The following is a 27,140-nucleotide window of genomic DNA, read 5'->3' on the forward strand; positions in this document are numbered from 1 at the left end:
AGTTTATTAATTCAGTGCTACTTTGAATACAAAATCAGGATATGTAACTCCAATTGCCTAAAATCTGCCAATGGCTTCTCTGACTACATAATCTAAAATAAAGCAAGGGTTAAACAATGCTGATGGGCTCATATCCAGTCCATGTCCTGTTTTTGTACAGCCCTTGAGCTAAGAATGGGTTTTTAATTTGTAAAGTGTTGTTTAAAAAAAAACAACAAAGAAAAATATGTGCTAGACCATATGTGGCATGCAAAGCATGAAATATTTAATTTCTGGCCTTAGCCTGTTTGGATCAGTGGATAGAGTGTTGGCCCTTGGACTGAAGGGTCCCAGGTTCAATTCCAGTCAAGAGAATGTGTCTTGTTGCAGGTTTGATCCCCTGCCCTGGTCAAGGTGTGTATGGGAGGCAATCAAACAATGTGTCTTTCTCATATAGATGTTTCTCTCTGTGTCTCTCCCCCTGCCTTCCACTCTCTCTAAAAATCAATGGAAAACTATCCTCGGGTGAGGATTAACAACAATTATATATATATACATATACATTCTGGCCCTTTACAGAAAAGGTCTGTGACTCCTATCTAAAGTAGACATTGCTGCCCTGGCCAGTTTTACTCAATGGTTAGAGCGTCAGCCCTCAGATTGAAGGGACCCAGGTTTGATTCCCGGTCAAGGGCACATACCTTCTTATTTGGCAAACACCACTTGTTAAAGACTATGGTAACTGAATTTACACTTGTTGCTATAATACAGTAACTATCAAATTAAAAGACAAATATAGTAACTATCAAATAGAAAAATACCGAAGAAACCTAATCTCCACAGTAGAGAACTATATAGATCCAATAATCATGATCTTGATTCTTCCCTATCAAACTAGTCACATCAGGGTTAGTTCTCAATAAAGCAGAAAACTTGGCTAGAAAAAAACACGTAAGAAAACATATCTCACACATGCTAGATTTAAAAAATGGAGTCTACAGTAGCAATTCATCCCTGCCCACCTTTACGTCTCCTCTTCTTTCAGTACTTTTCGATACACAGAAATATTCACACACACCCTTCTAAAACCAGTGTTTTAAAGCTATGCAAGAAAATATAATTACTTTCCTGACATGATAAATTTATAATTTCAAATTCTGGGCATATACATATAAATTTAATTCTTATTTACCTGCAGCTTAAAAACACTACAAACTTTACAGCTGATCTTACCTTTGTAAGATAATCTACTTTCAAATTGTCAATCATCATATTTTTTTGGGATAGCTCTATTTTCAGTAACTGAATATTATGAAGTAGTTCTTTTCGTTCAATTAGCTGCCTGGTGATTTTGATTTTACCATCTCTTTCTTCTGATGAGGAAATGTCATCTGTAGGAACTGTTGTTTCTAAACTAATATCTTCAGATTCCAGAGAGCTGGAGACATTCACTGTTTTTGATGCCTTGGCGATTTTTCGAGACATTATTATGGATCAGTTTTCTTCTCCAATTCTATTTCAGTTTTCTGTAGGTTAAAAAATATCAAGTTAAATGTACTCAAACATTCTCTGTGGAAAGCATATTACAGAGACCCTAAGGATTCCCCAAGGCAATCTGAGGATCCCAAATCTAGGACACATTAGTAAATTATTGCTCAGGTCGAACACATTAAATCAAACTCATTAAATCCTATTATGAACTCAGGCACTTGGATGAATAAGAAACCCAGTTCCTGGGCGCAGGAATAGTCGGAGGAGACAAAGAAATATGTAGGAGACAAAGGATAGAGAGCTCTAATGCTACCAATAAAAGCAGCACATGTTCACTATTAGAGAGATCACTTCCGAGTTGGTCTGGGGAAGGTTATACAAAGATAGAAGATAGAATCTTGGAGGATTTGGGGAGGAGTAGGAAGAAGGGGAAAGCATGCAGGTGCTAAGATTGGTGGAGAGGGGGTGAAAGTGTAAAGACAACGGGAGAGAGAGGGGTCAGGCTGGGGTCGAGTCTTTGTGAATCCGAGTAGTTAGTGACTCCTTCACCCACCAAACACACACACAGCCTTAATAATCCAGGCTGTGGAGGGCCTTGAATGTCAAATGCGTTAGAAATCTATTCTGCAGGCAATGAGGCATCACTGAAGATTTTTAAAGAGGGGCAGCAGTGACATAAAAGCATGCAGATAGCCGATGAAAACAAGAGGGTAGCAGAGAAACACTCAAGAATTCTAAATCGAACTTCTTACCCTTCCAGAAGAACTGAACAACTCCTCTATTTTAATACTACACGATATAATGAATTGTTTACGGTATTGCTGATAACAGTTTTTCTAAACCCACGGCTGTGGGTATGGAGGGGAAATGGCAAGCACTTTGGCTGAATCGGCTTCCCTCCTTTTTAAAGGGCAAAGGGGAAGAACTGGATGAAATCAAAACGGGCAACACCACCAGGGTCTCAAAGGATCAGGGACTGATACTGCCCACCCGTGCGGGGCGAAGAAAACCCAAACTTGGCAGCATCGGGGGATTCCTTGCCCTCCCGCGGGTATGGGATAGCCAAGAGCTACCTCGAAAGCTTCAATTACTCCCCGTCGAAGGCTGGACCAGCCGCCACAGCCGGGAGCTGGAGGTGTCTTCAATCAGACGCTCAGGTTGCAGCACCTCAAAAGTGAATTTCAGGTGGGGGACCGTTGGGATCCGTAACCAAGACTACCATTTGGGCGCCCAGAAGAGGACCGTGGAAGCGCCAGTCTGCAAACGCCCAAGCCGCCGGAACTTGGCCGGGATCCGCCCAGGCGCCGGAAGCAACGCATGCTGGGAGCTGGAGTCCAGAGGAGGGCCACGCCCACATCGTGGGCGGAAATGGCTCCGAGATCCGCCCCTCCTCTCTGGCTCCTCGCTTTTGCCCAATCCCCGTAGCCCTCGGAGAGCCAACCAGCATCAATCTCGACGTTTTCCCGCGAGAAGTGTCCGCTAGTGTCTGGGAGCGGAAAGGCGCGAACCTCCGGGTAAGGGATAGTCGTGCGACAGGGCTCCGAACTGACTCCGGTCGCCGGAAGAGCGCGGTAGCCGTCGGGATTCCGCGCCGCGAGGCAAGATGCTGAAGTCTAAGACTTTCTTAAAGAAGACCCGGGCGGGCGGCGTGATGAAGATCGTGCGCGAGCACTACCTGCGGGATGACATCGGCTGCGGGGCGCCGGGGTGCGCGGCCTGCGGCGGGGCGCACGAGGGGCCGGTCCTCGAGCCGCAGCCCCTGGACCCCGCGAGCAGCCTCTGCCCGCAGCCTCACTACCTGCTGCCTGACACCAACGTGCTGCTGCACCAGGTGCGTGGGCGGGCGAGCCTGGTCCGCGCGGCCCGGCCAGGAAAGGGGTGTGACAGACAGGGAAGCTGAGCCCGAGGGGGCCGGTCTCGCGCAGCCTCACGCGCTCAGGGAGAGGCAGACCGCTGGGACGCATGCCTCCTGACCCCCAGGACGAGCTTCTCGTCCTTGTAGGTGGTGTTTTTGAGTTCTTGGGATCATAAGGACTTTACATACGTTATTTTTCTAACTCCTGGTGTCTCTTCTGCCTTAGATTGTAACTGTCTAGAGGCCGGGACTTGGCTTCTGTGGCCTCCAGCCTGCGACCCCCAGGCAGCTTGTAAGTGCCTACTAACGAAAATATGTGGGCCGACGTATTTCTTCATTAATGGACTTAGTTCTGCGAAGTTTTAGAGTTAGTCTGTTTACCTGTGCTTTTACATGTCCAAGGGCTTTCTATAGCAAAATCTCTCCATACCTTAACATGCATTGTGTGTGTGTGTGTTAGTCCTCACCGGAGGTTATGTGTCATTTATTTTTAGAGAAAGAAAGGGAGAGAAAGAGGGAACCATTGATGTGAGAGAGAAACATCCATCGGTTGCCTCGCCCCCGCGCCCGAGCAGGATGACCAGGATCGAACCCGCAACCTTAGGGATGTTCCCTGACCGGAAATCGGAAACGCAACCTTTTGGGGGACCCGGAGGCTCCAACCACGGAGCCACCAGGCCAGGCTATCGTTACTGTTTTGTTTTGTTTTTTACACCCATGGCGTTTTATTTTCGACAAACAATTTACGAATGAACATAGGAAAATTAATTTTTCTTTTTTCTGCTTCTTTTCTTTAAGATTGATGTTCTTGAGGACCCTGCCATCAGGAATGTAATTGTACTACAAACAGTTCTGCAAGAAGTGAGAAACCGCAGTGCCCCGGTATATAAACGAATCCGAGATTTGACTAGTAACCAGGAGAAGCATTTCTACACGTTCACCAACGAGCACCATAGGTAGGAGGAAAATCATGATAATTATCAGAAAACCACAGAATTATCTACATGTGGAGGAGGGCTCCTGTCAGTCATGTGCGATGCCAGAAGCTCTCTGATAGGGCTTGTACTCACAGGAATTTTATTTGGTTCTCACACAGCTGTACAGAAGGTAATGCTAAGCAGACCTAATTAAGGTCCCCTAAGCACTGATTGCATCAAACCTAGAACCAGGGTCTCCTGCTCCTGTGCTATAGTAGGTGCTTTTATTTCTAAAATGTTTTCATTTTGAATTGATTTTAGTATGAGTCCAGCAATAGAATGATGGCAGGTAAAATTTGCCTAGGTTCCTGGAATACCATGTTATATGAATAGACAACATAGGTTAAAAAAAGTGTAAGTTTGTGAAGGAGGTTTTAAATATAAAGCAGCTTTATTCTTCATGGGCTTTTACAAATTAAACTAATACCTTATAACTGATCACATTGAAGAAGATATGGCTCAAGTATAGAATTCTTTGTTATGTTTCGAATTCATGACCTGTGTTTGAACATAACGGGTGATCTTCGAAAAGAGATGTCAGGATGTATGTTACATAAATCTGTGATGCGTCTTAGTATGCTTTTATTAGGTTAGGTTAGGGCTTCTGAACCTTGGCACGGCTGGCATTTTGAGCTGGATAATTCTTTGCTGTGGGTGGGCTGTCTTCCTGTGTTATAGGATGTTTAGCAGCATCCCTGGCCTCTACCCATTAGAAGCCAGTAGCAACCTTCCTCCTCATCCACAGAGTTGTAACAACCCAAATGTTTCCAGACATTGTCAAATGTTCACAGGGGGCAAAATCACCCCCATTTGGACCACTGGATTACCTGGTAGATTTGGTGATGAAATCCCATTGGAATATGCAAATTAAAAAGTTAGTTTCTCAATTTTTTTCTTTATTCTTATATCCCAAGCTTAAAAAAAAAATTGTTCTTGTAAAGAACATCTGTCCAGCCAATGTTCAGTGGTTGAGACTCATGAATCTGGAGGTTATCGTTCAATTCCCGGTCAGAGCACAAGTCCCGGTTGCAGGCCCAATCCCCAATAGGGGGCGTGCAGGAGGCAGCCGATCAATGATCTTTTTCATTATTGATGTTTCTGTCCCTTTCTCCCTCTCCCATCCTCTCTCTGAAATCAATTTAAAAAAAACATTTTAAAAAGCCAGACTTTCTTTAAAAAGAACATCAGTAAAACACTTGTAGCCATCTTATTCCTAGCTTGAAATCTAGAAGTAGAAATGTTGTTTTTCAGTGGAGAAAGACCAAGTTTCTGTGGAGCATGGTCATCAGATCCCTAATCAGTGGTTATTTTGTTAACTTAAGTGCAGTGAATAGAGTTTAGCAATACTGGGGTTAACAGGAAAAATCTTAGATCTTAGGACACTTAGGTAAATATCATCTAAGATTCTTTTCCTCAAGTCATGCTAAAACCAATTCAGAAATTTACAACAGTGTCATTGATTGTTACACTTAAAGCATTAGTAGGTGTAAATGGTGAATAAAATAATTCTAAAAACTAGTATAAATAAGTCTAAAATTTTTTAATTGAATCTATTATTTTTAAGCACTAGAAGTTACTGTACTGAGTTTTGTTATTGTACTTAAATTTGGCTTGTAAAATAGATTCAAGTAAATGATGGGTATGCTGAAATATTTGGGAGTTCAGAGTAAATAGTCTTAGAAAGGAAATTTTCAGTCATAATCTGTATCTGGTCTTTTATTCTCTAGATAGCCTCTGGCATTACTAGTGTGTTTATCATGGATAATTTACATTCATTATATATTTATAGAATGATATAATAAATTAAGTAATTGTACTATTTTATAGCTTTTAGGAATTACTGTTAACCTACAGTTCAAATGAAATCTCACTATCAGACCTGCAAAGTTTTATTATAGTTTTTTCCAACAAACCATTACTTATTTGATGTTCTAACCTGAATATAAATTCTGATCTTGATTTTCCTTCTGGTGAAATAAAATTAGCCTTTTAATCATTCCATTAATAACATGATTTTCTTTTTCTAAGCAGTTGTTGTCTTAGAAACTTAACTATAAGGATCCTATTTATTTCCTCTCTGAGTTATAAATCTGAATTACATTCAAGAGAAAAAGATATACCCTTGACTTTTCAGTTTAGTGCTTATTAAGCATTTATATCCTAATAGTTTTTACATATGCTTATTTTTATTGATTTTCATTTCTTTTTTAAAATAATTTTTCTTTCCTTTACATTTAGAGAAACTTACATAGAACAAAAACAGGGAGAAAATTCTAATGACAGGAATGATAGAGCCATTAGAGTAGCAGCAAAATGGTACAATGAACATTTGAAGAAAATGTCAGCAGAGAATGAACTGCAAGTCATCTTAATAACAAATGACAGGAAAAACAAAGAGAAAGCCATAGAAGAAGGAATACCAGCTTTCACTTGTAAGTCTAAATGTAGAAACTGTTAATTCATGTTTCAAATGTATATAAAAGTTATCATCAGGCCCATGGTTAGAAATTCACTTGGCTGTATTATATTTTCATAGTCTTTTAGTACCTCGTGATATTTTTGCATATTTTAAAATATATATATTTTATTGATTTTTTTACAGAGAGGAAGGGAGAGGGATAGAGAGTCAGAAACATCAATGAGAGAGAAACATCGATCAGCTGCCTCCTGCACACCCCCTACTGGGGATGTGCCCGCAACCAAGGCACATGTCCTTGACCGGAATTGAACCTGGGACCCTTCAGTCCGCAGGCCGACGCTCTATCCACTGAGCCAAACTGGTTAGGGCTATTTTTGCATTTTTAAATTTCTCTGCATTTCTAAGCTCAGTGTGTTGTGGTGCCCAGTTTCCCCATCACTGTTTGGAATTGGCTTAGCAATAAAAGCTCATAGATAGGCTTGACCCACTGTCTTCACTCACTGATGTGGGCATGATCACATCAACAGATATGGACTTCCTTCTCGCCCCCCAAAAAGATGATTGATGTTCTTCCATATCTAAGAAAAAACAAATAAGCAAAAAACAGTTGAATTTATCAAGAACTATAAAACTTATTTTTCAGGTGAAGAATATGTAAAGAGCCTAACTGCTAACCCTGAACTCATAGATCGTCTTGCTTGTTTGTCTGAAGAAGGGGTATGTTTGAGTTTGTTTTATTTTGTTTCTGAAAAGTAAAAATATTAAAATACCCATTTTGAAATGTAATATAATTTTATGAAATATAAAAATTGGAATGTTGGTGGGAATTGGAATAGTAGTTGGCTTATAGATAGTAAGAGGGTCTGTAATCGCCTTATGAAAATACCATTTCTAAAAGACATGACACTCTAAAATAGCATTGCTTGCCAATATATCCTCAGCAACCTGAGAAGAGCCTGGCACTTGGTAGCACTGTTTGATGAATAAATAAAAGAATCTATGGCTGGTTTGTGAATAGGAGTAGCTATTTGACAAAGAAGTGGCAGGTACTGAAGATAGAGCATACTATAGTGGTAATCCCAAAGGAGGAGAGAAGGCAATCATAAGAGATAGACTAGGAAGGGCAGGGGTCTGATAATGAGAACCCTGTAGGTCAGTAATTTTTATATTGCCTTACAAAGATCTCCCTAAAGGGCTGTAATGAAGAGACTAGAGGCCTGGTGCATGGCTAGGGTCCCTAGGCCTGGCCGGCAATCATGACCTATCTGTGGGGTGACTGGCAGGGTGAACGGGGGCAGGGAAGTCCACTGGCATCTGCCTTAGCTGGTCTGACGCCTCCTGCTCACCGACCCTACCCACAGCCACCACCACCGGTCACCTCCCTATGCAGGGTGACCGGCAGGGCGATCAGGGGCCCCCAATGGCACCTGCCTTGGCTGGTGGCCTGGCACCGTCCACTCGCCAACCCTGCCCTCCATCGACGACGCTGGTCGGGGCCTGCAGCCTCCTGCGTTTAGCGTCTGCCCCTGGGTGGTCAGAGAGCATCATAGCGACCAGTCATTCCGCCAGTCTTTCTGCCATTTGGTCAGTTTGCTTATTAGGGTTTTATTATATAGGATAATAGCATATAGGATTCTGGGCTCCCTACCTTATACTGGGTTGCTAAAAGAAATTAAGGGTATATAAGAGCATGCCTGGGAGGGATGGAGGAGAATGATCAGAAATGTTATTTATTTGAAAGAACACTCTAATATTGATATGTAAAATGATTCACTGTATCGGGCAAGATTAGAGGCAGAGGAATCACTGTAATAGCAGATGTGAGAGGGCATGCTACGGGAATCATTAAACTTCGTGAGCCCTCATTTCCTTACATGTAAAGTGTGTTTAGCAATAGTCACTTGATAATGTTGTTATGAGGATTGAATGAGAGAATAACGGTAGTATTAAAATTCTTATCTCAGTGCCTAGCACAGAGTAAGTGTATAAATGGTAGCTATTGTTGTTATAGAAATAGATTTTAATAGAGCATTATACATACATCCAGTCTTTACAATATTTTTCCCATTTCTGTTTGCCTTCAACCAGCTACTTTAGAAAACAAAATGTGAGAAAATAAAAGCTGAGCTTGATTTTTGGAGTACAGATTTAGAATTGCCCTGTCTAATATGTAGCCCCTAGTTGCATGTAGCTGTTTAAATTTAATTCAAGTTAAAAATTCATTTTCTCAGTTGCATTATCCATTTGAAATTCTCAAGAGCCACTTGTGCATAGTGGCTTCCATTTTGGACATCACAAAAAGAATATTCCCTTCATCACAAAGTTGTTTTGAATAGCACTGATCTAGGAGAAGAAACAAGTAATCTAACATTGGTAATACATAGTATTTGATTAAGTATTATGGTACTAAATGTTGGGTATGGTGAAATTATAGTGAGTTTTGTTGTAATATAACATGTGTGTTCCTCAGATTCACTGTGCTATGCAACATCCTGTATAGTAAAAGGCTAATATGCAAATCAACCAAATGGCAGAAAGACCGGTTGCTGTGATACGCACTGACCACCAGGGGGCAGACACTCAGTGCAGGAGCTGCCCCCTGGTGGTCAGTGGGCTCCCACAGGGGGAGCGCTGCTGAGCCAGAAGCCAGGCTCACAGCTGGTGAGCACAGCTGCGGTGGCTGGAGCCTCTCATGCCTCCGTGGCAGTGCTAAGGATGTCTGACTGCCAGCTTAGGGAGTGAGCCTAAGCTGGCAGTCAGACATCCCCCAAGGGCTCCCGGACTGTGAGAGGACACAGGCCGGGCTGAGGGACTCCCCCCCATGCGAGTGCATGAATTTCGTGCACCGGGCCTCTAGTCATGTAATAAAAACCACAGAGCTTATGGGAAAATGTGGTTAGAGGCACATACTCAAAAACTTCAGGAAGTGGTGGGAAGAGGATTATCTAAATTCAGACAGGAAGTTGTTAACAGCAGACGAAGATGGTGGGGCTCAGAACATATGGTGATCTGAGGTCATTGTGAAGATGTTTGGGGGAGGTATGTGTGCGTTTTGTGGATTCCTATGCATCTTGGTTCACCTGGTACAGTTTTGTTCATTCACCTAGTATTTTCTAAATATATCAGTCACATTGGAACAATTTGTGTTTTCAAAACAAGCAGTATAGTAGAGTGGGCTGTACTTAACAAGGGCACCAGATTTGGGATGTCAGGGCTTCTCAATAGAAATAATATCTAAGTTGAGATGTGAAGAGTGTTAAGTAAGCAAGTTGGCTTTGAGGCAGTCATTTTAGCTCAGTTATGTAAAGGAGTAAGCCATGGTGATAACTAGGGGAAGAGCATTTCAAGCAGAGGAAACAGCAAGTTCAAAGATTAGAATAAGTAGGTAAGATTAAGAAAGAGAAAATGGGATGGAGTGAGAAAATTAGTAATGAAGTTCGAACTGTAGATAGGGCAAAGTAACATATATATATAAAAAGTCATGGGGAAAATATGTCTTCTACTGTTGGATAGCTGTTGAGCAGGGGAATAATATGACTTATCCGGCTGTTCTAAGAATATATTAGAAACAAGAGTTTCCAGGTAGGAGAATATTTTAGTACTTTTGGGGAGAGAAGACAAAATTGGACCAAGGTAATAGCAGTTAAGGTAGTGAGAAGTACTGAGATATTGGGTGTATTTTATAGATAAGTGTCTTAGGACTTGGTGATGGATTAGATGGGGCTATGAGGTAATATGGATGACTTTAGGTGTTTCACCTAAGCATCTACATAAATAGTATCGTTTTATTTATATAAAATGGAAGAAGTGGGATTAGGTAGAAAATCACAAGTATAATTTTAGACATTTTAAGTTTGAGATACCTATCAGAGCTCCAAGTACTTTTATGGTACATATAGTTGGGTATACAAATCTAAAGTTCATATCACTTTATATACTACCTATATATTGATTACTTCCAAATTTGTCTAGTCCTAACCCTAGACAAATTTGGAAGTAATCAATATATAGGTAGTATATAAAGTGATAAGACCAAATGAGATTATCTAGGGTAGGGATTAGTAGACCTTTTTTTTTTTTTTACAGAAAATAAAGTGTATTCACAAAATTCTGTAACCATCGCCACAATCTAATTTTAGAATGTTTTCTTCCCCTGTCAAAGAAACTCCATACCCATTACCACTCTATTCCAATCTCTTCCTGAAATGCTGTTGCTCCAGCCCAAAGCAACCACTGATTTTTCTGCCTATAACTTTATTCTGGACATTTCACATAAATGAAATAATGCAGTATGTGGTCTTTAGTGACTGGCTTTTTTTCTCTTAGCCTAATATTTTCAGTTTTCTCCTGTTATAGCATATATCAATACTTAATTTATTTTTATTGCCAAATAACATTTTATTTATCCATTTTCCAGTTGATAGTTACTGGTATTTTAGTTGTTTTCACTCACTGGCTATTAATTTAGGATGCTGCTATGAATATTTAAGTTTTTGTATGGATATGTGTTTTCATTTCTCTTCGATATATACAAGTGGGTTTGCTGGGTCATAGGATAATTTTATGTTTAACTTTCTGATGGACTGCCAAACTGCTTTTCAAGTATTTCAGATATATTTGTGTTTTCCAAAGTGCATTCCCAAAGCAATGTATGAGGGTTCCAGTTTATCCATTTTCTCACCAATACGTTATTGTCTTTTTTATTATAGCCATTCTAATGGGTTTGAAGTGATACCTAATTGGGTTTTGTTTGCATTTTCCTAATGATTGGTGATGAGCATTTTTTCATGACCTTGTTGGCGTGCCTATGTGTACATGAGTGTATATGAGTGTCTTTTTGAGAAAATGTTTTTTAAAATCCTTTGCCCATTTTATAGTTGGGTTATTTGTCTTTTTATTGAGTTGTAAGGGTTCTTTACATAATTTGGGTACAATTTTCTTATCATGGATATGCAAATATTTTCTCCCAGGCAAACTTTTTTTGTAAAGGATAAATAGTATTTTTTTTATAGCTTTGCAAACAATGATCTCTGTTGCAAGTACTCAACTTACACTATTGTAGTGCAGAAACAGCCATCAACCATCCTATTTAATAATAGACAAAACGCAAATTGACCGTGCCTTAGCTACGCCCACAATAGGTTAATCAGAGCAATATGCAAATTAACCGCCAACAAAGATGGTGGTTAATTTGTATACGTAGACGCGAAGCGGTGGAGCGAAGACTGAAGATGGCTCCGGCCAGAGCAGCAAAGGCTTGAAGGTGGCTCCGGCCAGAGCAGCGAAGGCTTGAAGGTGGCTCCGGCCAGAGCAGTGAAGGCTTGAAGGTGGCTCCGGCCAGAGCAGTGAAGGCTTGAAGGTGGCTCCGGCTGGAGCAGCGAAGACTGAAGGCGGCTCCGGCCGGAGCGAAGGCCTGGGTCCCGGGTGCCGGAGGAAAATCAGTGCCAGCAGCCAGGGGAAGGGAAGGCCTATTGCATGAATCTTTTCATGCAACAGGCCTCTAGTAGATAAATAATGGAGTATTGATGTGCTCCAATAAAACTATTTGATGCATGAACTTAGTTTGCTTAGCTCTGATCTAGGGGAATAAGTATGGATAGAAAAGAGAAGAGGTCCAAGCACTGAGTTCTTTGGCACTCTAATATTTAGAAGTCAGAAACATGAGACCCAAACCAGCAAAAGCAATATAAGAGGAAAACCAGGTGAGTGAAATCCATGGAAGCTGAGTACAGAAAATGTTTCAAGGACAAGGGAGTGATCATCTGTGTCAAATGTTGCTGATAAATTAATGAGAACTGATGATTGGATTTAGCATTATGACAGTTTGGAGGACCTTTCCAGAGTAGTTTTGATGGGTGGGAGGCAGAAGTCTGACTAGTATAGGCGGAAAAATGGGAAAAGAGAAATAACAGTATTGTAACACTTTTAGTGCTGTAATCGAAGGAGAGAAGTATGGTATTTGCAGAGCAAGCGGGATCAAGAGGGGTCTTTTATGGTTGTGTTGGTTTTTTTTTAAAGACGGGAGGCAATAAGGGAATAAATGTAGATAAAGAAAGAAAAGGGCCTATTGCTGAGCCTTGGCATACAACAACATTTAGAGATCAGGAACAGAAGAATTGACAGAAGAAACGAATCAGTGAAGTAGGACAGAAACCAAAGGAATGATGATTTGGATGCTGATGTGTCTTGGGGAAGGAAAGATCTTTTTAAAAAAATTTCATAGGACTGAGAACAGAGCATTTACATTGCTAAGATCATATACGAGTGACCTTGGCAATTTGGTTTCAGTTGACTGAGGATGACACTTGATTATAGTGGATTTGGGAGAAAGTGCAGGTAAGTAAGTGGATACACAGCTATTCTAGAGAATATTGTTGTAGTATTTTGGTATGAATTGAACAGATGATCAGGCCAGTATCTGGAAGGAGACCAAAATTTTATGTATGTATGTATGTATGTATGTATGTATGTATTAATATGTTTTTGATTTCAGAGAGAGGAAGTGAGAGGGAGATAGAAACATCAATGAGAATGATTGATTAACTGCCTCCTGCACACCCCCTACTGGGGATCGAGCTCACAGCCTTGGCTCTGATCAGGAATTGAACCATGACCTCCTGGTTCACAGGTTGATGCTCAGCCATTGAGACACACTAGCCTGGCTATTTATTTTTAATGGATTATCTTATGTTTATATGATGGTGAAAATGTTTGATTCTAAAGGCAGAAGATATTAAAAGACTAAGTTCTTGAGTAGAAGAGAGTAGATGGGCTCTCACCGGTTTGGCTCAGTGGATAGAGCGTCGTCCTGCGGACTGTAGGATCCCAGGTTCGATTCTGGTCAAGGGCATGTATCTTGGTTGCGGCCACATCCCCAGTAGTGGGTGTGCAGGAGGCAGCTGATCAATTGTTTCTCTCTCGTTGATGTTTCTGACTCTCTATCCCTCTCCCTTCCTCTCTGTAAAAAAATCAATAAAATATATTTTTAAAAAAAGAGAGTAGATGGTTTGTAGTGTTCAATTGAAAGAACAGAAACAGTCAGTGTGGTTCAGTTCTTTGGGTGTCATCCCGTGCACCAAAAGGTTGCCGTTTCAACTCCTGGTCAGGCAGGGCACATGCCAGGTTGTGGGGCGTACAGGAGACAGCCGATTAATGTTTTGCTCTCACATCGATGTTTCTCTCTTCCTCTCTCAAGAAAAAAATCAGTAAAAAATGTTTTAAAAAATGAAAGAACAGAAATACTGTATTTATTGATACAGGAGAGAAAGCTGAGATTTTGGTGTTAATGCAAGTAAATAGGCAGATTCAGTAGTAGGAAGATGAAGTAGGTCTCTACTGACTGCTTCTGAGTCTCAGTATTAATATTGAGGTCCCCCATCTGAGAGTGGGGAAGGAAGATGGGGAAGTTAGGTAAGCAAAAAAGGAGAAGGTATAACGTATTTTCCTTGGAAGGTGAAAAATTGTGGGAAATAGAGAAGGAAATGAAAGGAGCCATGCAGTTAGGATTTGGGGTGTAATAGTTTTTTTCTTATGCTTTAATAGCCAAAACATTTCATGAAATTGAGGGTTCAATTTAGCCTCTACATATCTACCCACCCACTTAAGTATTCACACCTTTGTTTTGGGAGGCCTGTACTGGCCAGTGGTTTCTTAGTGACCTACATCTGTGGATAAAAGCCTTAAATGTAGCCGAGGCCGGTTTGGCTCAGTGGATGGAGCGTCGGCCTGCGGACTGAGGGGTCCCGGGTTCGATTCCGGTCGGGGGCGTGTGCCTGGGTTGCGGGCACGTCCCCAGTGGGGATGTGCGGGAGGCAGCTGGTCGATGTTTCTTATTCATCGATGTTTCTGGCTCTCTGTCTCTCTCCCTTCCTCTCTGTGAAAAATCAATAAAATATATTTTTTAAAAAAAGCCTTAAATGTAATGAAATTGAAATATTTTGTAAGTTGCCTATGAACTGAAAGCATTTTTTTCTGTCACTGTGCTATATTATATTCTCTTATTCAAGGAGTTGTATATACCATGATGTGGAAGGTATTTAAAAGAAATTACTTGATAATGATAATAGTTATATATTTAGTGTACAGAAGACTTACATATTAACTGCATTTTTTGGTTTGCTTATTTCACAGAATGAAATAGAAAGTGGAAAAATAATATTTTCAGAGCATCTTCCCTTAAGTAAGTTACAACAAGGCATAAAATCTGGTACATACCTTCAAGGAACATTTAGAGCCAGCAGGGAAAATTACTTAGAAGCTACAGTATGGGTTCATGGAGATGCTGAAGAAAATAAAGAGGCAAGTGTGTAAATATATTCCTTATATACTAAAATACTTTTTGTTCATTATTTTCTTTTATAAGTGTTTAAAATTTTATATGAGAATTTAAATTTGCTTTGTACTCCCAGTTTATCAGCTTGAAAGCAGTTTGTGGGAGGTATAGATACTAGAATTAATCACTTTTTTAGGAAACTACTTATTGAAGAAAATAATTTCTATTACCCTACTTTTATTGTTTAGTCAATCAAATATTAATGAATAGGATACCTCTTTTTTATATATTAAGATCAGTTATGGGGAATACTATTTACATAACATGTAATTGCTTCAGAAGACTACATACTGTAAAGTGGATAGCAATTATTTTGGGATTCTTACTGTTTGCCGTATACTCTGCTAACTGCTTTGCATGCTGCATTTCATTTAATCTTCAACCCAGCCTATAAAAGTGGTACTCTTTGTGTTTCACCAATCGGGACCCTGAGGTTTACAGAGGTTAAGAAATTTCCCTAAGGTCTCTTCATACTAATGTAAGAGTTATGGCAGAGCCATGAACACAACCCATGTTTTCTGACCATGTTTTTTTCTACTTGATATTGAGAAATTAAGAGGGTGTAGTAAAGGGACACGATAACGAAGAAAAATATAAAGGAGGACAAATAGAAATACATAGCGACATTCAGAGTATATCTAAACTTCTTTTAGGTAACCTTCCAATTATTACCATTAGAATATCTGCACACATGCCATTTACTGTTTTACAGATAATCTTACAAGGGCTTAAAAATTTAAATCGAGCTATTCATGAAGACATTGTGGCTGTGGAGCTTCTCCCCAAAAATCAGTGGGTAGCACCATCTTCTGTGGTTTTACAAGATGAAGGTCAAAATGAAGATGATGTGGAGAAAGAAGAGGAAACAGAACGCATTGTATGAAACCAAGCAAGTTTTAATTTTTGTCTGTGTAATTTTTGTATAATTAAGTCAGTGTGTTACTTTTGGAGAATATTACACAAATCTCATTGCTTTCAGATTTATTGAACAAAATTATAGTTCTACACAGAGTTGATTTTTTTTCCCTCTAACTATTTCAGTAGTCTTCTTTTAAATGAATATCTGAATTGGCTCAAGTAAACAGGTTTAAGCACAAAAAGACTGTTAACTTGCGTATGAAACTGGAACCAGTGAGTTTTAAGTAAATAAAATTAAAATTTTCTGAAATGCTTTTATGTAATGTTAAAATTCCCTTAGTATAATAGATGTTCTACTAGGCCTTTATATTTGGGTCTGTTTAATAAGCCCTTCTCCATTACCATATTTATTATGAAAGAGAATACTTTCGGTTGTTCTTAGGAGCCAAAGTTTACCTGATATGATCAGTTTATTTCCCTATTTTAGAATTAACAGGAATAATGTAATTATTCATACATTAGTGGTTCTTTTTCCATGAATTACATTCTGGAGTCTTACTATGACGTTGTGCCTGTAGAGTCTAGGCCAAAAAAGAGTGTTTAGAAGTGAAGTACCGTAAGGTTCTCTTGCTGTTTCTAATAAATATTCTTTGGATTTTTATTTTGGATAAAAAAAGAACCATTAAAGATATATCTCTTTTTTTAAGGATTTAATAAATGCCACACAGCTAATTAGTGCATACTACTACTAAAATCCTAGTCTATTAAATCCCAGACCTCTGTATGTGTTAGTAAATCATGATATTAAAATTGAAAAAGAGTTGAATTCTGACATACTTATTCAGTTATATTAATTTTTTTCAGTTATCTCTTTGTAGTCCCTTATTATTATGGAAAATGTCCATGCTTTGGTTTGGCATGCCATTGCCTAGAATTTTGAAACATCAAGATTCTGTATTTTTATGACATAATTTAGGGCCTGAAAATATTAGTATCCACATTTGTATTTTAATTATGAAGGGAAATTGTATCATTGTACTTAAAAGAAAAATAACAAGATTTTTATTTTTAAATCCCAGCTGAAGACTGCTGTAAATGAAAAAATGTTAAAACCTACAGGTAGAGTTGTAGGAATAATAAAAAGGAATTGGAGACCATATTGTGGCATGCTTTCCAAGTCTGATATTAAGGAGGTGAGTAGAGAGTATATTGCTATGTAATAAAAAATGATATAATTTAATAGAACTTAGAGCCTTCATCCTGTGATTTTCTGTGTGTATGTGAAATACTTTTTTTCTAATTTTCTCTAGTCAAGAAGACATCTCTTTACACCTGCGGAGAAGAGAATTCCTCGAATTCGGATAGAAACCAGACAGGCGTCTGCATTGGAAGGACGGAGAATTATCGTTGCTATTGATGGATGGCCCAGAAATTCCAGATATCCGAATGTAAGTTTGAATTAGTAATTTTATTTTAGAGTAATTTATTTAAAATTTGGGAATAAAATTGATTCACTTCGTGAAACTAGAATATGCTTGTTTGTAAACTTCATACTTAAATTTAGGGATATTTCACAAAATTACTTGATAAGTAGTGCATCCAATTTGACAATTAATCTTATGAAATTCCAATGTAAATCATTTGGTTACTTTTACTCAATTTTTCAAACAAATAACTTTTGATAGTGACTACAAAAATGGTGTTTAAGACCTAAGTAGATACCAATAAACAGATTTTAAAGCTACTATATTTGAAGCACATTTTAAACTTGAATGATTATAGGAAATAATCTAGGCCGTCACTAAAGTCTTCATCATAAACACTTGAGAATTGTCATCTTTATCGGCTTTAATTTACCAAGGAGTCATTTCTAAGAAGTAGTTATGGGTACATTTAGAAATATTAAGGTTACATATAAATACTCAAGAGCTCCGTGTGATAATAAAATATAAATTACCTAATAAAAAGTGATAAAATATACCTTTCTAATAATAACTTTTGGTTTTAGGGACACTTTGTGAAAAATTTAGGTGAAGTTGGAGATAAAGAGACTGAAACAGAAGTTTTGTTACTTGAGCATGATGTTCCCCACCAGCCTTTTTCACAGGCTGTCCTTAGCTTTCTACCAAAGATGCCCTGGAGCATTACTGAAAACGTAAGTTGATAAGAATTCTTAGTGATTTTATAAATGACTATATCTGGTTTAATTTTGTTTGAATTCTGTATGTGTTTTTAAATATGCAGAAACTGATTTCCCCCTCCCCCACATTTAGTTAGTTAAAGGTCTCTTAGCTATTACAGAAATCACTTGCTTTACTAAAAGATAATTTTTCTAGAGGACCCACACTACCTTATATCAAATTTTTCAAAGGCAAGGAAACCACAAGTTGCAAATCATGTCTGGTAATCATTAAGTCATAAGATGAAGTTGTTGTTTTGTTTGTTTGTTTTAAATTCAGGGTGTCCCCCTGTATATTGTTGATTTCATACGAGCTGTGCTGCATTTGTACTACCAAAACAGTTTTTATTTCTTAATCATGTGGCATCTTGTAGGACATGAAAAACCGAGAAGACCTGAGACATCTATGTGTTTGTAGTGTGGACCCACCAGGATGTACTGATATAGATGATGCTCTGCATTGTAGAGAGCTTGAAAATGGAAATTTGGAGGTATTCATTTTGTAATTACATTCTTAATTAAATATAGTTTTGTTTTTCAGTTCGTTTTCTTTTCACCCATTGTAGAATTTATTTGTGAATTATTAGTGCCAAGTATAGTTGGTTGTAGCTGCAGAGACTAATGGGCATGTTTTAAAAATTGAAATGGTGAATGTGACAGTCTTTTTTCAATTTAACTAAATTTATTAAAACTCTATCCAATTAAACATGTTGATATCGTTTTATTTTTATCTTTTTAAGGTTGGTGTTCATATTGCTGATGTTAGCCATTTTATTAGGCCAGGAAATGCTTTGGATCAGGAATCAGCCAGAAGGGGAACAACTGTGTATCTTTGTGAAAAGGTAACATCATCTGTTTCTTTTTTGGTATTGATTTCAGGGAGGAAGAAAGAGGGAGAGAGATAGGAACATCAATGATGAGAGAGAATCATTGATCAGTTGCCTCCTGCACATCCCCTACTGGGGATCAAGCCTGCAACCGGGCATGTGCCCTGACCGGGAATCAAACTGTGACCTCTGTTTCATAGGTTGATGCTCAACCACTGAGCTGCACCAGCCAGACATGTTTCATTCTTAATAATAAAATCATCTGAGGTGTTTGCTTAGGAAAAGACAGCCTCAGTATTTAGTGAAATTTGATGAATAACTATTATAGTAATTGTCCAGTTAGTTCATAGGGACCATGTGCACTTGTGAATTCTTGAATAGTCGAAGTTTGGAATAGTACATGAATTAGCTAAAAGACTAATAATATATAGAATAAGTTAACCTTAAATCAATGAAAATATTGCAATGTTTTTTGTTATTGAGTGGTCCAAATATCAGGTATGTATAGCTGATAGAATTATTCAGTAACATTTAACTTATACTATTTATGGGTCACTAATTAAAATGTATTTTTTGTTTTTTATAAAGTTAAGTAATGAATTTACTCAGTCACAGTTTGCTGTTTATTCTTCTTTATGTATAGTCTCATAAAGTTACAGAGAAAAATTGTGATAGTAGAGGGGAAAATTAAGCTTAGTCTGTTATGAATTCATTGTCAAAGTTCTATGTAGTTTTTTTACATAAAAATTTAGTGTCATCTTTTTTAGTATTTTAAAAACACCATATCGTTTGTGGAAAGCCTTGGAGAAAGGTCCAGTCATAGAGCTAGCAGGTCTTGTGTCAGTTATCTAGTATACACTTCATATCCAGACTAGAGATTTCAGACTTTCAGAGGACAACTAGGTGTTTAGTGTAGAGGACTTATCCTTAGATCCACTGATATGAAGTCCACTTTCCTTTCGTTGCTTTCATTTTATAACAATTTTTTGTAAGTACTTTTCTAGAAATAGACTTTTTATTTCATGTTTTCTTAATTCTATTCACAGAGACCAGAATATTCCTCCTTTCTTATTAAATTAATGCTACTTGAGAATAGAACCTCAAATAAAAAAATGTATGGAAATAGCTAAGTAATCTGCAACTCTCTTTTATCTGTTCCAGAGGATTGACATGGTTCCAGAGTTGCTTAGTTCTAACTTATGCTCCTTAAGATGTAATGTTGACAGGTATTTATGCTTGTTATTTCATAAGAATATAGTAGTTACTATTTTAACTGATTCCCATGAGCAAATATTGTCTATTTCCCCCATAGGCTGGCATTTTCATGTATTTGGGAAATGAATCACAATGCTGAAATATTAAAAACAAGGTTTACCAAAAGTGCCATTAATTCAAAGGTTAGTTTCATGGTTAATATTTGTTGTTTAAAATCTTTGATACTTTTGACAGTGTTCTAGAATGTTTTGAAAAAGCTTAGGCTTAAGAATAGTTAAGAATTTTTTCCCCAGTGTTACAACAAAATCTAGATTTTTGAAGTTACCTGCTTAATTCTTGATGTTATTTAGAAATGAGTTTATATAGCCACTAGAGGCCCGGTGTATGAAATTCATGCACAGGTAGGATCCCTAGGCCTGGCTGGCAATCAGGGCCTATCAGGGCCTTCTGGCTGCCAGCCAGGGCCTCCCTTTGTTCCACAAAACCCCCTGGTAGTCAGTGCACATCATAGCAAGCAGTTGAACTCCTGGTCTCCTGGTCGAACTCCCAAGGGGACACTTTGCATATTAGCCTTTTATATATATAGATTTTCCTGTATTCAGTCACTGAAAGCTTGTATACTTAACATATTGTGGGCCAGTAGTTTTATTGCTAGCTTTATCCAGTGGCCAGATAAGTTTCTATTGAACGAGTACAAAAAACATTTACATAAATGTTAAAGGCACGCTTTAAAATTAAATACCCATTGCATTTTGAAGTTACTTATTACATGTTCTTACAAGCTAATATCTTTTTAAAGTATGATACTCTGTAAAACACTGTGTAATACGAAGTGAGAATTCTCATGATCCATCTGCAATGTGTTAAGAAGACCAAATAGGTGGTTTTTGCCCTGACTCAGGAATCCCATTCATTATCTGAAGCAGTCCCAACTCATGACTGGTTAGCATTTTCAAAGTTGGCCTGTATACTATCTTCATATTTATTCATAGAAATTATCTTACTAATCAGTGTTGGGTTGCAGCAGACCTAGCCTGAGATTTGTGTTCAGACAGAATGTCTTCCTCATCTTTTTCCTTTTTTTGTACTTCTCCCCAATTCCCTTTATTTTTATTTTACCCCGAGTCTTCCCCTAAGGTTTGCCAAACCCCTTTCCTTCCAATGTTCCATTTCTAAAATTTATCTGCTTTTTCTCTGCCTTTAACAACATTCTTTCTGTTATGATGAACTGGCAGTTGGAAAGAAAGCTGTGTTAGACTGACAGTGCTATGATTTAAACCTTCCTAGATTTTATATTTAAACTAGAGGCCCGATGCACTTAATAAAGTTTTCTTTAATTGTTTGCCATTGTGTAGGGGATTAATATCTTGTAGAAAGTATTTCACTCTACAGTTATTATCAGAGAATAATCAAATCTTATTTTCTCCTTACCTGAGTATTTATACTTTATTTATATGAAAGTAAGATGAGTTTAAGCAATTTATATACTAACAATACTGCCATATTACTTTAACTTAAGTTTGCTTATGTAGCATAATGCATCAGATAAATTAATGAACCAGAAATCAGATGTGGAATATAAATATTACACTTAGGAATGTCTCCTTTGTTAATGATACTTAGTTTTTTCAAAAGCATGGATTTTATGTATTGGAAATATAAGAAATGTAGTAAACTAGTCTTTATAATTTGAAAGGGTTATATTAACATATGGTTTCTTCTTTAGGCTTCCCTTACATATGCTGAAGCTCAAATGAGAATTGATTCAGCAACCATGAATGATGACATTACCATTAGTCTCCGTGGACTAAATAAATTAGCTAAAATTTTGAAAAAAAGAAGAATCGAAAAAGGGTACATTTCAAAATTATCTATTAATATAGTTCTTAATTCATTTATCTTGTTAAGATAACTTTCGAACTCTTTAAAGTGTCTTATCATGGATAATAATTATTTATTTAATAGGATGAATAAGGTCTAGTCCAGGGGTGGGCAAACTTTTTGACTCGAGGGCCACAATGGGTTCTTAAACTGGACCGGAGGGCCGGAACAGAAGCATGGATGGAGTGTTTGTGTGAACTAATATAAATTCAAAGTGAACATCATTACATAAAAGGGTACGGTCTTTTTTTTTTTTTAGTTTTATTCATTTCAAACGGGCCGGATCCAGCCCGCGGGCCGTAGTTTGCCCACGGCTGGCAAGCATATCAAACTGGCGGCCCATGGCCACATGCCTCGTTTATTTGACCCCTGTTAGCCTTTGAGTTTGACATGCTTGATGTAGACACATCTACTTCTACCTACCTTTTTAAAAAATATATATTTTTATTTATATCAGAGAGGAAGGGAGAGATAGAAACATCAATGATGAGAGAATCAGGTGGGGCTATTTTCATGGTGGGTTTTTTTTTTTGGCATTTTTATTTTTCTTAAATATATCTTGATTGATTTCAGAGAGGAAGGGAGAGAGAGAGAGAGAGAGAGAGAGAGAGAGAGAGAGAGAGAGAGAGAGGAGAGAGAGAGAGAGAGAGAAACATCAATGATGGGAGAGAATCATTGACTGGCTGCCTCCTGCAGGCCCCCTACTGGGGATCAAGCCCACAACCCAGGCATGTGCCCTTGACCGGAATAGAACCTAGGATTCTTCAGTCCGCAGGCCGATGCTCTATCCACTGAGCCAAACCAGCTAGGGCTATTTTAATGGTTTTAAAGTAAGATGTAAACTTGGCATTGTAACATAGCTTCTTAAAATTAGGGTAGAAAAGATATTTTTTAAGTTATAAATGGTCTTTAATTTTGTAAATAGAAGGTCATTTACTGGTAGAAGCTGTCATTGAATCTTCTCAGTCTTAGGGAGAATTGATAAAACTATCATTAAAAAATAAAATCACATCCTTTGCCTTAAAGGAGAAGTTCTGTCTTATCTTAAATTATGTCTAAAAGAATAAATATTATGTCTTATATAGTGGTCTGTGAAGAAAAAAGTGATCAAAATATGATTGGTATACCTTGCTTTTTTAAGTAAAGATACATTAATAAACACATAATAAATCTGATGAAGAACCTTGTAAATACTGCAGGGCAAGAAAGGAATATTTGTTGAGATTTCATTGGTAGTATTCCTTTTGTAGCTCCTCTAAAAAGTTGAGGAGTTAAGGGAGAAAATGAATTTGGATATCATCTCTATTTTTCACCTTTTCCATGATTGTACAAGGTAACTCAGCCTCATTAAAATTGTCAGTTTTAGGTTGATTTACAGCTGACCTCGTGAAAGTAGCATCAAGGGGCAAAGAAACTTTAGACTTACCTGGCTTGTGGGAATTTACTCTTCAAAGGAGAAATTGCCAAGTCATTAAATGAACCAAGCATGTAGAGCACTTAGCATAATATGTTATCTGACACATAGCACTCAAATATTAATAGCCATCAGTGATTGTAACATATTAGTAGTTGTAGTTATCAGTCTCTTCTCCATTGGTTGAGTTTATGGGGAAGATACTTTTGAACTGTTGATCTTCTAATGTCAGTGATCTACCCATAGCAGCTTCCTTTTGGCCTCTCTTTATCATCCCTCACCCCAATATATGGTTTTCCATGGTAAATAATATGATGCCAATAACCTTCTTTATTTGTAAAAGTGATTACAAACCCATGTAACTGAAATCTCATAGTTTGGGGACAAGAAGATATGGAAAACCTCAAAAGCACAGGGACTCTTATTTTATTGTGTTGCTATTATGCTTTCTTATTAAGTGCATTGTAGATCTGTAAAACTTAACAGGTGGTCCAAAGCCTTCAGAAGAATAACTTGCATAGTTGCTATAATCATTTTCTGTTTTAAAAGAATCACTTCCAGAATTAAGTCTATTATTGGTTCACTTGAGTAATTCACCTCTTTAATTTTTATTTAGGGCTTTGACTCTTTCTTCTCCAGAAGTTCGATTTCACATGGACAGTGAAACTCATGATCCTATAGATCTACAGACCAAGGAACTTAGGTATGCATTTTTTTTTGATGGCCATTAGATAAGATTTTGATTTTAAATGTAATGTCTGGTTTGTTAGTAAATAAAACATAATTTAGGCCAAATTAGAATTTGACTAGTAATAGTTATGGTAAGTAAAAGAGGATTGCTCTGATTAATTTCCTAAATATTTAGTGTAGAATGTACTGTGGTAGGATGGAATAGTGGTCACAAGGCTTAGAAGCCAGACTGCCGAGGTTTGGACACCACTTCTGCCACTATTGCCTATACAACGCTGGACAAGTTATTTGACCTCTCGGTGCCTCAGACTAATAATGCTACATAACTCAGAGGTATTGTCAAGAGGGCTCAGATGTTATACTCAGCTACTATTGTTATTGTTTTACTAGAGGCCCAGTGCACAACATTCGTGCACTCGAGGGGTAGGGGGGGGTCCCTCAGCCTGGCCTTTTGCAGTCCTGGAGCCCCCGGGGGATGTCCAACTGACAGTCTGACATGCTTAGCGTTGCTGCTGAGGCAGAAGAGGCTCCCGCCACCGCCAATGTGCTCGCCAGCTGTCAGCCCAGCTTCTGGCTGAGCGGCACTCCCCCTGTGGGAGTGCACTGACCACCCCGAGGCAGCTCCTGCGTTAAGTGTCTGCCCCCTGATGGTCAGTGCACGTCATAGCAACTGGTCATTCCACTGTTTGGTCGATTTGCTATTACCCTTTTATTATATAACAGCGGTTCTCAACCTGTGGGTCGTGACCCCTTCGGGGGTCGAATGACCCTTTCACAGTGGTCACCTAAGACCATCGGAAAACACATATATAATTACATATTGTTTTTGTGATTAATCACTATGCTTTAATTATGTTCAATTTGTAACAATGAAAATACATCCTGCATATCAGATATTTACATTACGATTCCTAACAGTAGCAAAATTACAGTTAGGAAGTAGCAACGAAAATAATTTTATGGTTGGGGGTCACCACAACATGAGGAACTGTATTAAAGGGTTGCGGCATTAGGAAGGTTGAGAACCACTGTTATATAGAATTGATTTAGTTAAGATTTAGGAAGTAAGGAAATGGTTGGTTAAATCAGAATTAGGCCTCTTTTCCATGCCTCTTATATAAGGTAATTCTGAAATTAATTTTGCATTTATACTTTTCTTAGATGACTGAGAATTGAAATGAGAATATACTTGTTGGTTAGTTAGAATCAGTATGTGCCTCATAGCATTAGAACTAAAATTTAAAAAATACCTTAGTTGGGGGGGACTTCTGTGCAAATAAGTTTTAATGTTAGTATGAACAGTGAGCCCAACAGTAGGAGCTTTTTTGAAGGAAAAAATTGAATCTAATGCCAAAATAGAACACTATATATTTCTTACTACCAATTAGAAGAAAACATTTCTAAGAGATTGTCCCCATAAGTTTTAAAGATATAGGAGATGTTAGTAATATTTAAAAATTAATAAACTTTAGCAATCTTGTCAAGAAGTTATAAGATGTTATTTAAAATGGAAACAGGATTGAAAGATGAATAATGCATGTTCAGTGACTTGGGAGAAATAAACCATGTAAACAGAAGGCAGATAATTTATTAAACTAAGTTTTAAGTGGACATAGACTATATTAAAAGGCAATATCAGATTGCTTAAGAGTTTTGATGTAAGTTATGTGAACTTGGATCATGTTACTATTTTTTTAATATATTTTTATTGATTTCAGAGAGAAAGGGAGAGGAGGGAGAGAGATAGAAACATCAGTGATGAGAGAGAATCATTCATTGGCTGCCTCCTCCACGCCTCCTACTGGGGATTGAGCCCACTACCCCAGTATGTGCCCTTGACCAGAATTGAACCCGGGACCCGTTAGTCTATAGGCCAACACTATCCACTGAGCCAAACCACCTAGGGCGGATCCTGCTACTATTAATAACTCTGACCTTGAGCAGAGAAAAATACTCAGTCTTCTTATCTACAGAAGAATAAATTATATATGTGTGTGTATATATACACATATACACACATACATATACATACACATATATATATGTGACACAATACATATAGCACTTATAGCACAATGCCTGACCTATAGTAAGTATCTAGAGTAGTTATTATAAATATGATCTCTTCATTTGGCTGATTTATCAGTGAAAGTTTAAATTTTTAAACCAAAATGTGCATGACAAACTTTTAATTTTTCTTAGTAAACTTTATTTTTATGAATTTGTAGTTAAATAAAAATCTATTTTAATTTGGGCTCGTAAAAGGAGGTAAAAATGTTTATGATTTAGATTTTATATATTAAAATTAGCAAAACTTCTGTTTTTTAATGCAATTTGTAAAGTCTTCTCTAGCACGAGATTTTCTTACACAGTAGATGCATAGTGAAAGATTGTTAGCATAATAGGAGAGAAATGAAAGAGCCCTAAGTTATAAAAATATACATGTGCACACACGTATGTATGTTTATATAGGAAATTTTTCTATTATCTTGTAGGTAGAAAAGGTATCCTGTAAATAAATATGATATATAGAAGTCTCAGATTCTCCTTCCTTATTTAGTGATTTTTTCCATTGGCAGAGAAACAAATTCCATGGTTGAAGAATTTATGTTACTTGCCAATATCTCTGTTGCAAAAAAAATTCATGAAGAGTTTTCTGAACATGCTCTGCTTCGAAAACATCCTGCTCCTCCTCCATCAAATTATGAAATTCTTGTTAAGGCAGCTAAATCCAAGGTAAGGTCCTGTAGTTTGAAAGTAATCTATACTTGTGTTGTGATCTATCCATTACACTGAATAATCTACTTACATCTCCATAAAAATGTTCTTGTTTCTTGATGCAAAAATATGCCAGTAGTTCTTAGTTTTTAATTACTGAAATATACTTCACAAAAAACATTGTGTACATTTAAGGTGTACAACATATTAATTTGATTCATTTATGTAGACTTAAGTTATTTGCAGTACCCTAAACATAATAAGCTCTTCCATATCTCTGTGCCGTTATACATGTTCCTCGTGCC

General features: G+C 37.7%; 2 protein-coding genes across 3 annotated transcripts in view; one reads left to right on the plus strand and one right to left on the minus strand.

Annotated features, from left to right (window-relative positions):
- The window catches only part of PIBF1 (progesterone immunomodulatory binding factor 1), a 223,918-nt gene extending 221,149 nt beyond the window's left edge, over positions 1 to 2,769 (minus strand). Inside the window, exons 1-2 of the mRNA XM_081084193.1 lie at positions 2,544 to 2,769; positions 1,213 to 1,505 (exon numbers count right to left, since the gene is read on the minus strand). Coding sequence (XP_080940319.1) covers positions 1,213 to 1,464 — 252 coding nt within the window. The 5' untranslated portion in view covers positions 1,465 to 1,505; positions 2,544 to 2,769. The remainder of the gene's footprint in view (positions 1 to 1,212; positions 1,506 to 2,543) is intronic.
- Positions 2,770 to 2,935: 166 nt separating this feature from the next.
- The window catches only part of DIS3 (DIS3 homolog, exosome endoribonuclease and 3'-5' exoribonuclease), a 43,106-nt gene continuing 18,901 nt past the window's right edge, over positions 2,936 to 27,140 (plus strand). For both annotated transcript variants that reach the window (XM_081083103.1, XM_081083102.1), the window contains exons 1-16: positions 2,936 to 3,301; positions 4,124 to 4,281; positions 6,541 to 6,734; positions 7,365 to 7,438; positions 14,852 to 15,019; positions 15,766 to 15,930; positions 16,991 to 17,104; positions 17,222 to 17,359; positions 17,920 to 18,066; positions 18,465 to 18,581; positions 18,831 to 18,932; positions 20,079 to 20,143; positions 20,230 to 20,314; positions 21,859 to 21,986; positions 24,044 to 24,130; positions 26,697 to 26,853. In XM_081083103.1, the coding sequence (XP_080939229.1) occupies positions 3,074 to 3,301; positions 4,124 to 4,281; positions 6,541 to 6,734; positions 7,365 to 7,438; positions 14,852 to 15,019; positions 15,766 to 15,930; positions 16,991 to 17,104; positions 17,222 to 17,359; positions 17,920 to 18,066; positions 18,465 to 18,581; positions 18,831 to 18,932; positions 20,079 to 20,143; positions 20,230 to 20,314; positions 21,859 to 21,986; positions 24,044 to 24,130; positions 26,697 to 26,853 (2,127 nt within the window). In that variant the 5' untranslated portion in view covers positions 2,936 to 3,073. The remainder of the gene's footprint in view (positions 3,302 to 4,123; positions 4,282 to 6,540; positions 6,735 to 7,364; positions 7,439 to 14,851; positions 15,020 to 15,765; positions 15,931 to 16,990; positions 17,105 to 17,221; positions 17,360 to 17,919; positions 18,067 to 18,464; positions 18,582 to 18,830; positions 18,933 to 20,078; positions 20,144 to 20,229; positions 20,315 to 21,858; positions 21,987 to 24,043; positions 24,131 to 26,696; positions 26,854 to 27,140) is intronic.

The sequence above is a fragment of the Myotis nattereri genome (genome assembly GCF_964212035.1).
Source record: "Myotis nattereri genome assembly, chromosome: 2".
Lineage (NCBI taxonomy): Eukaryota > Metazoa > Chordata > Mammalia > Chiroptera > Vespertilionidae > Myotis > Myotis nattereri.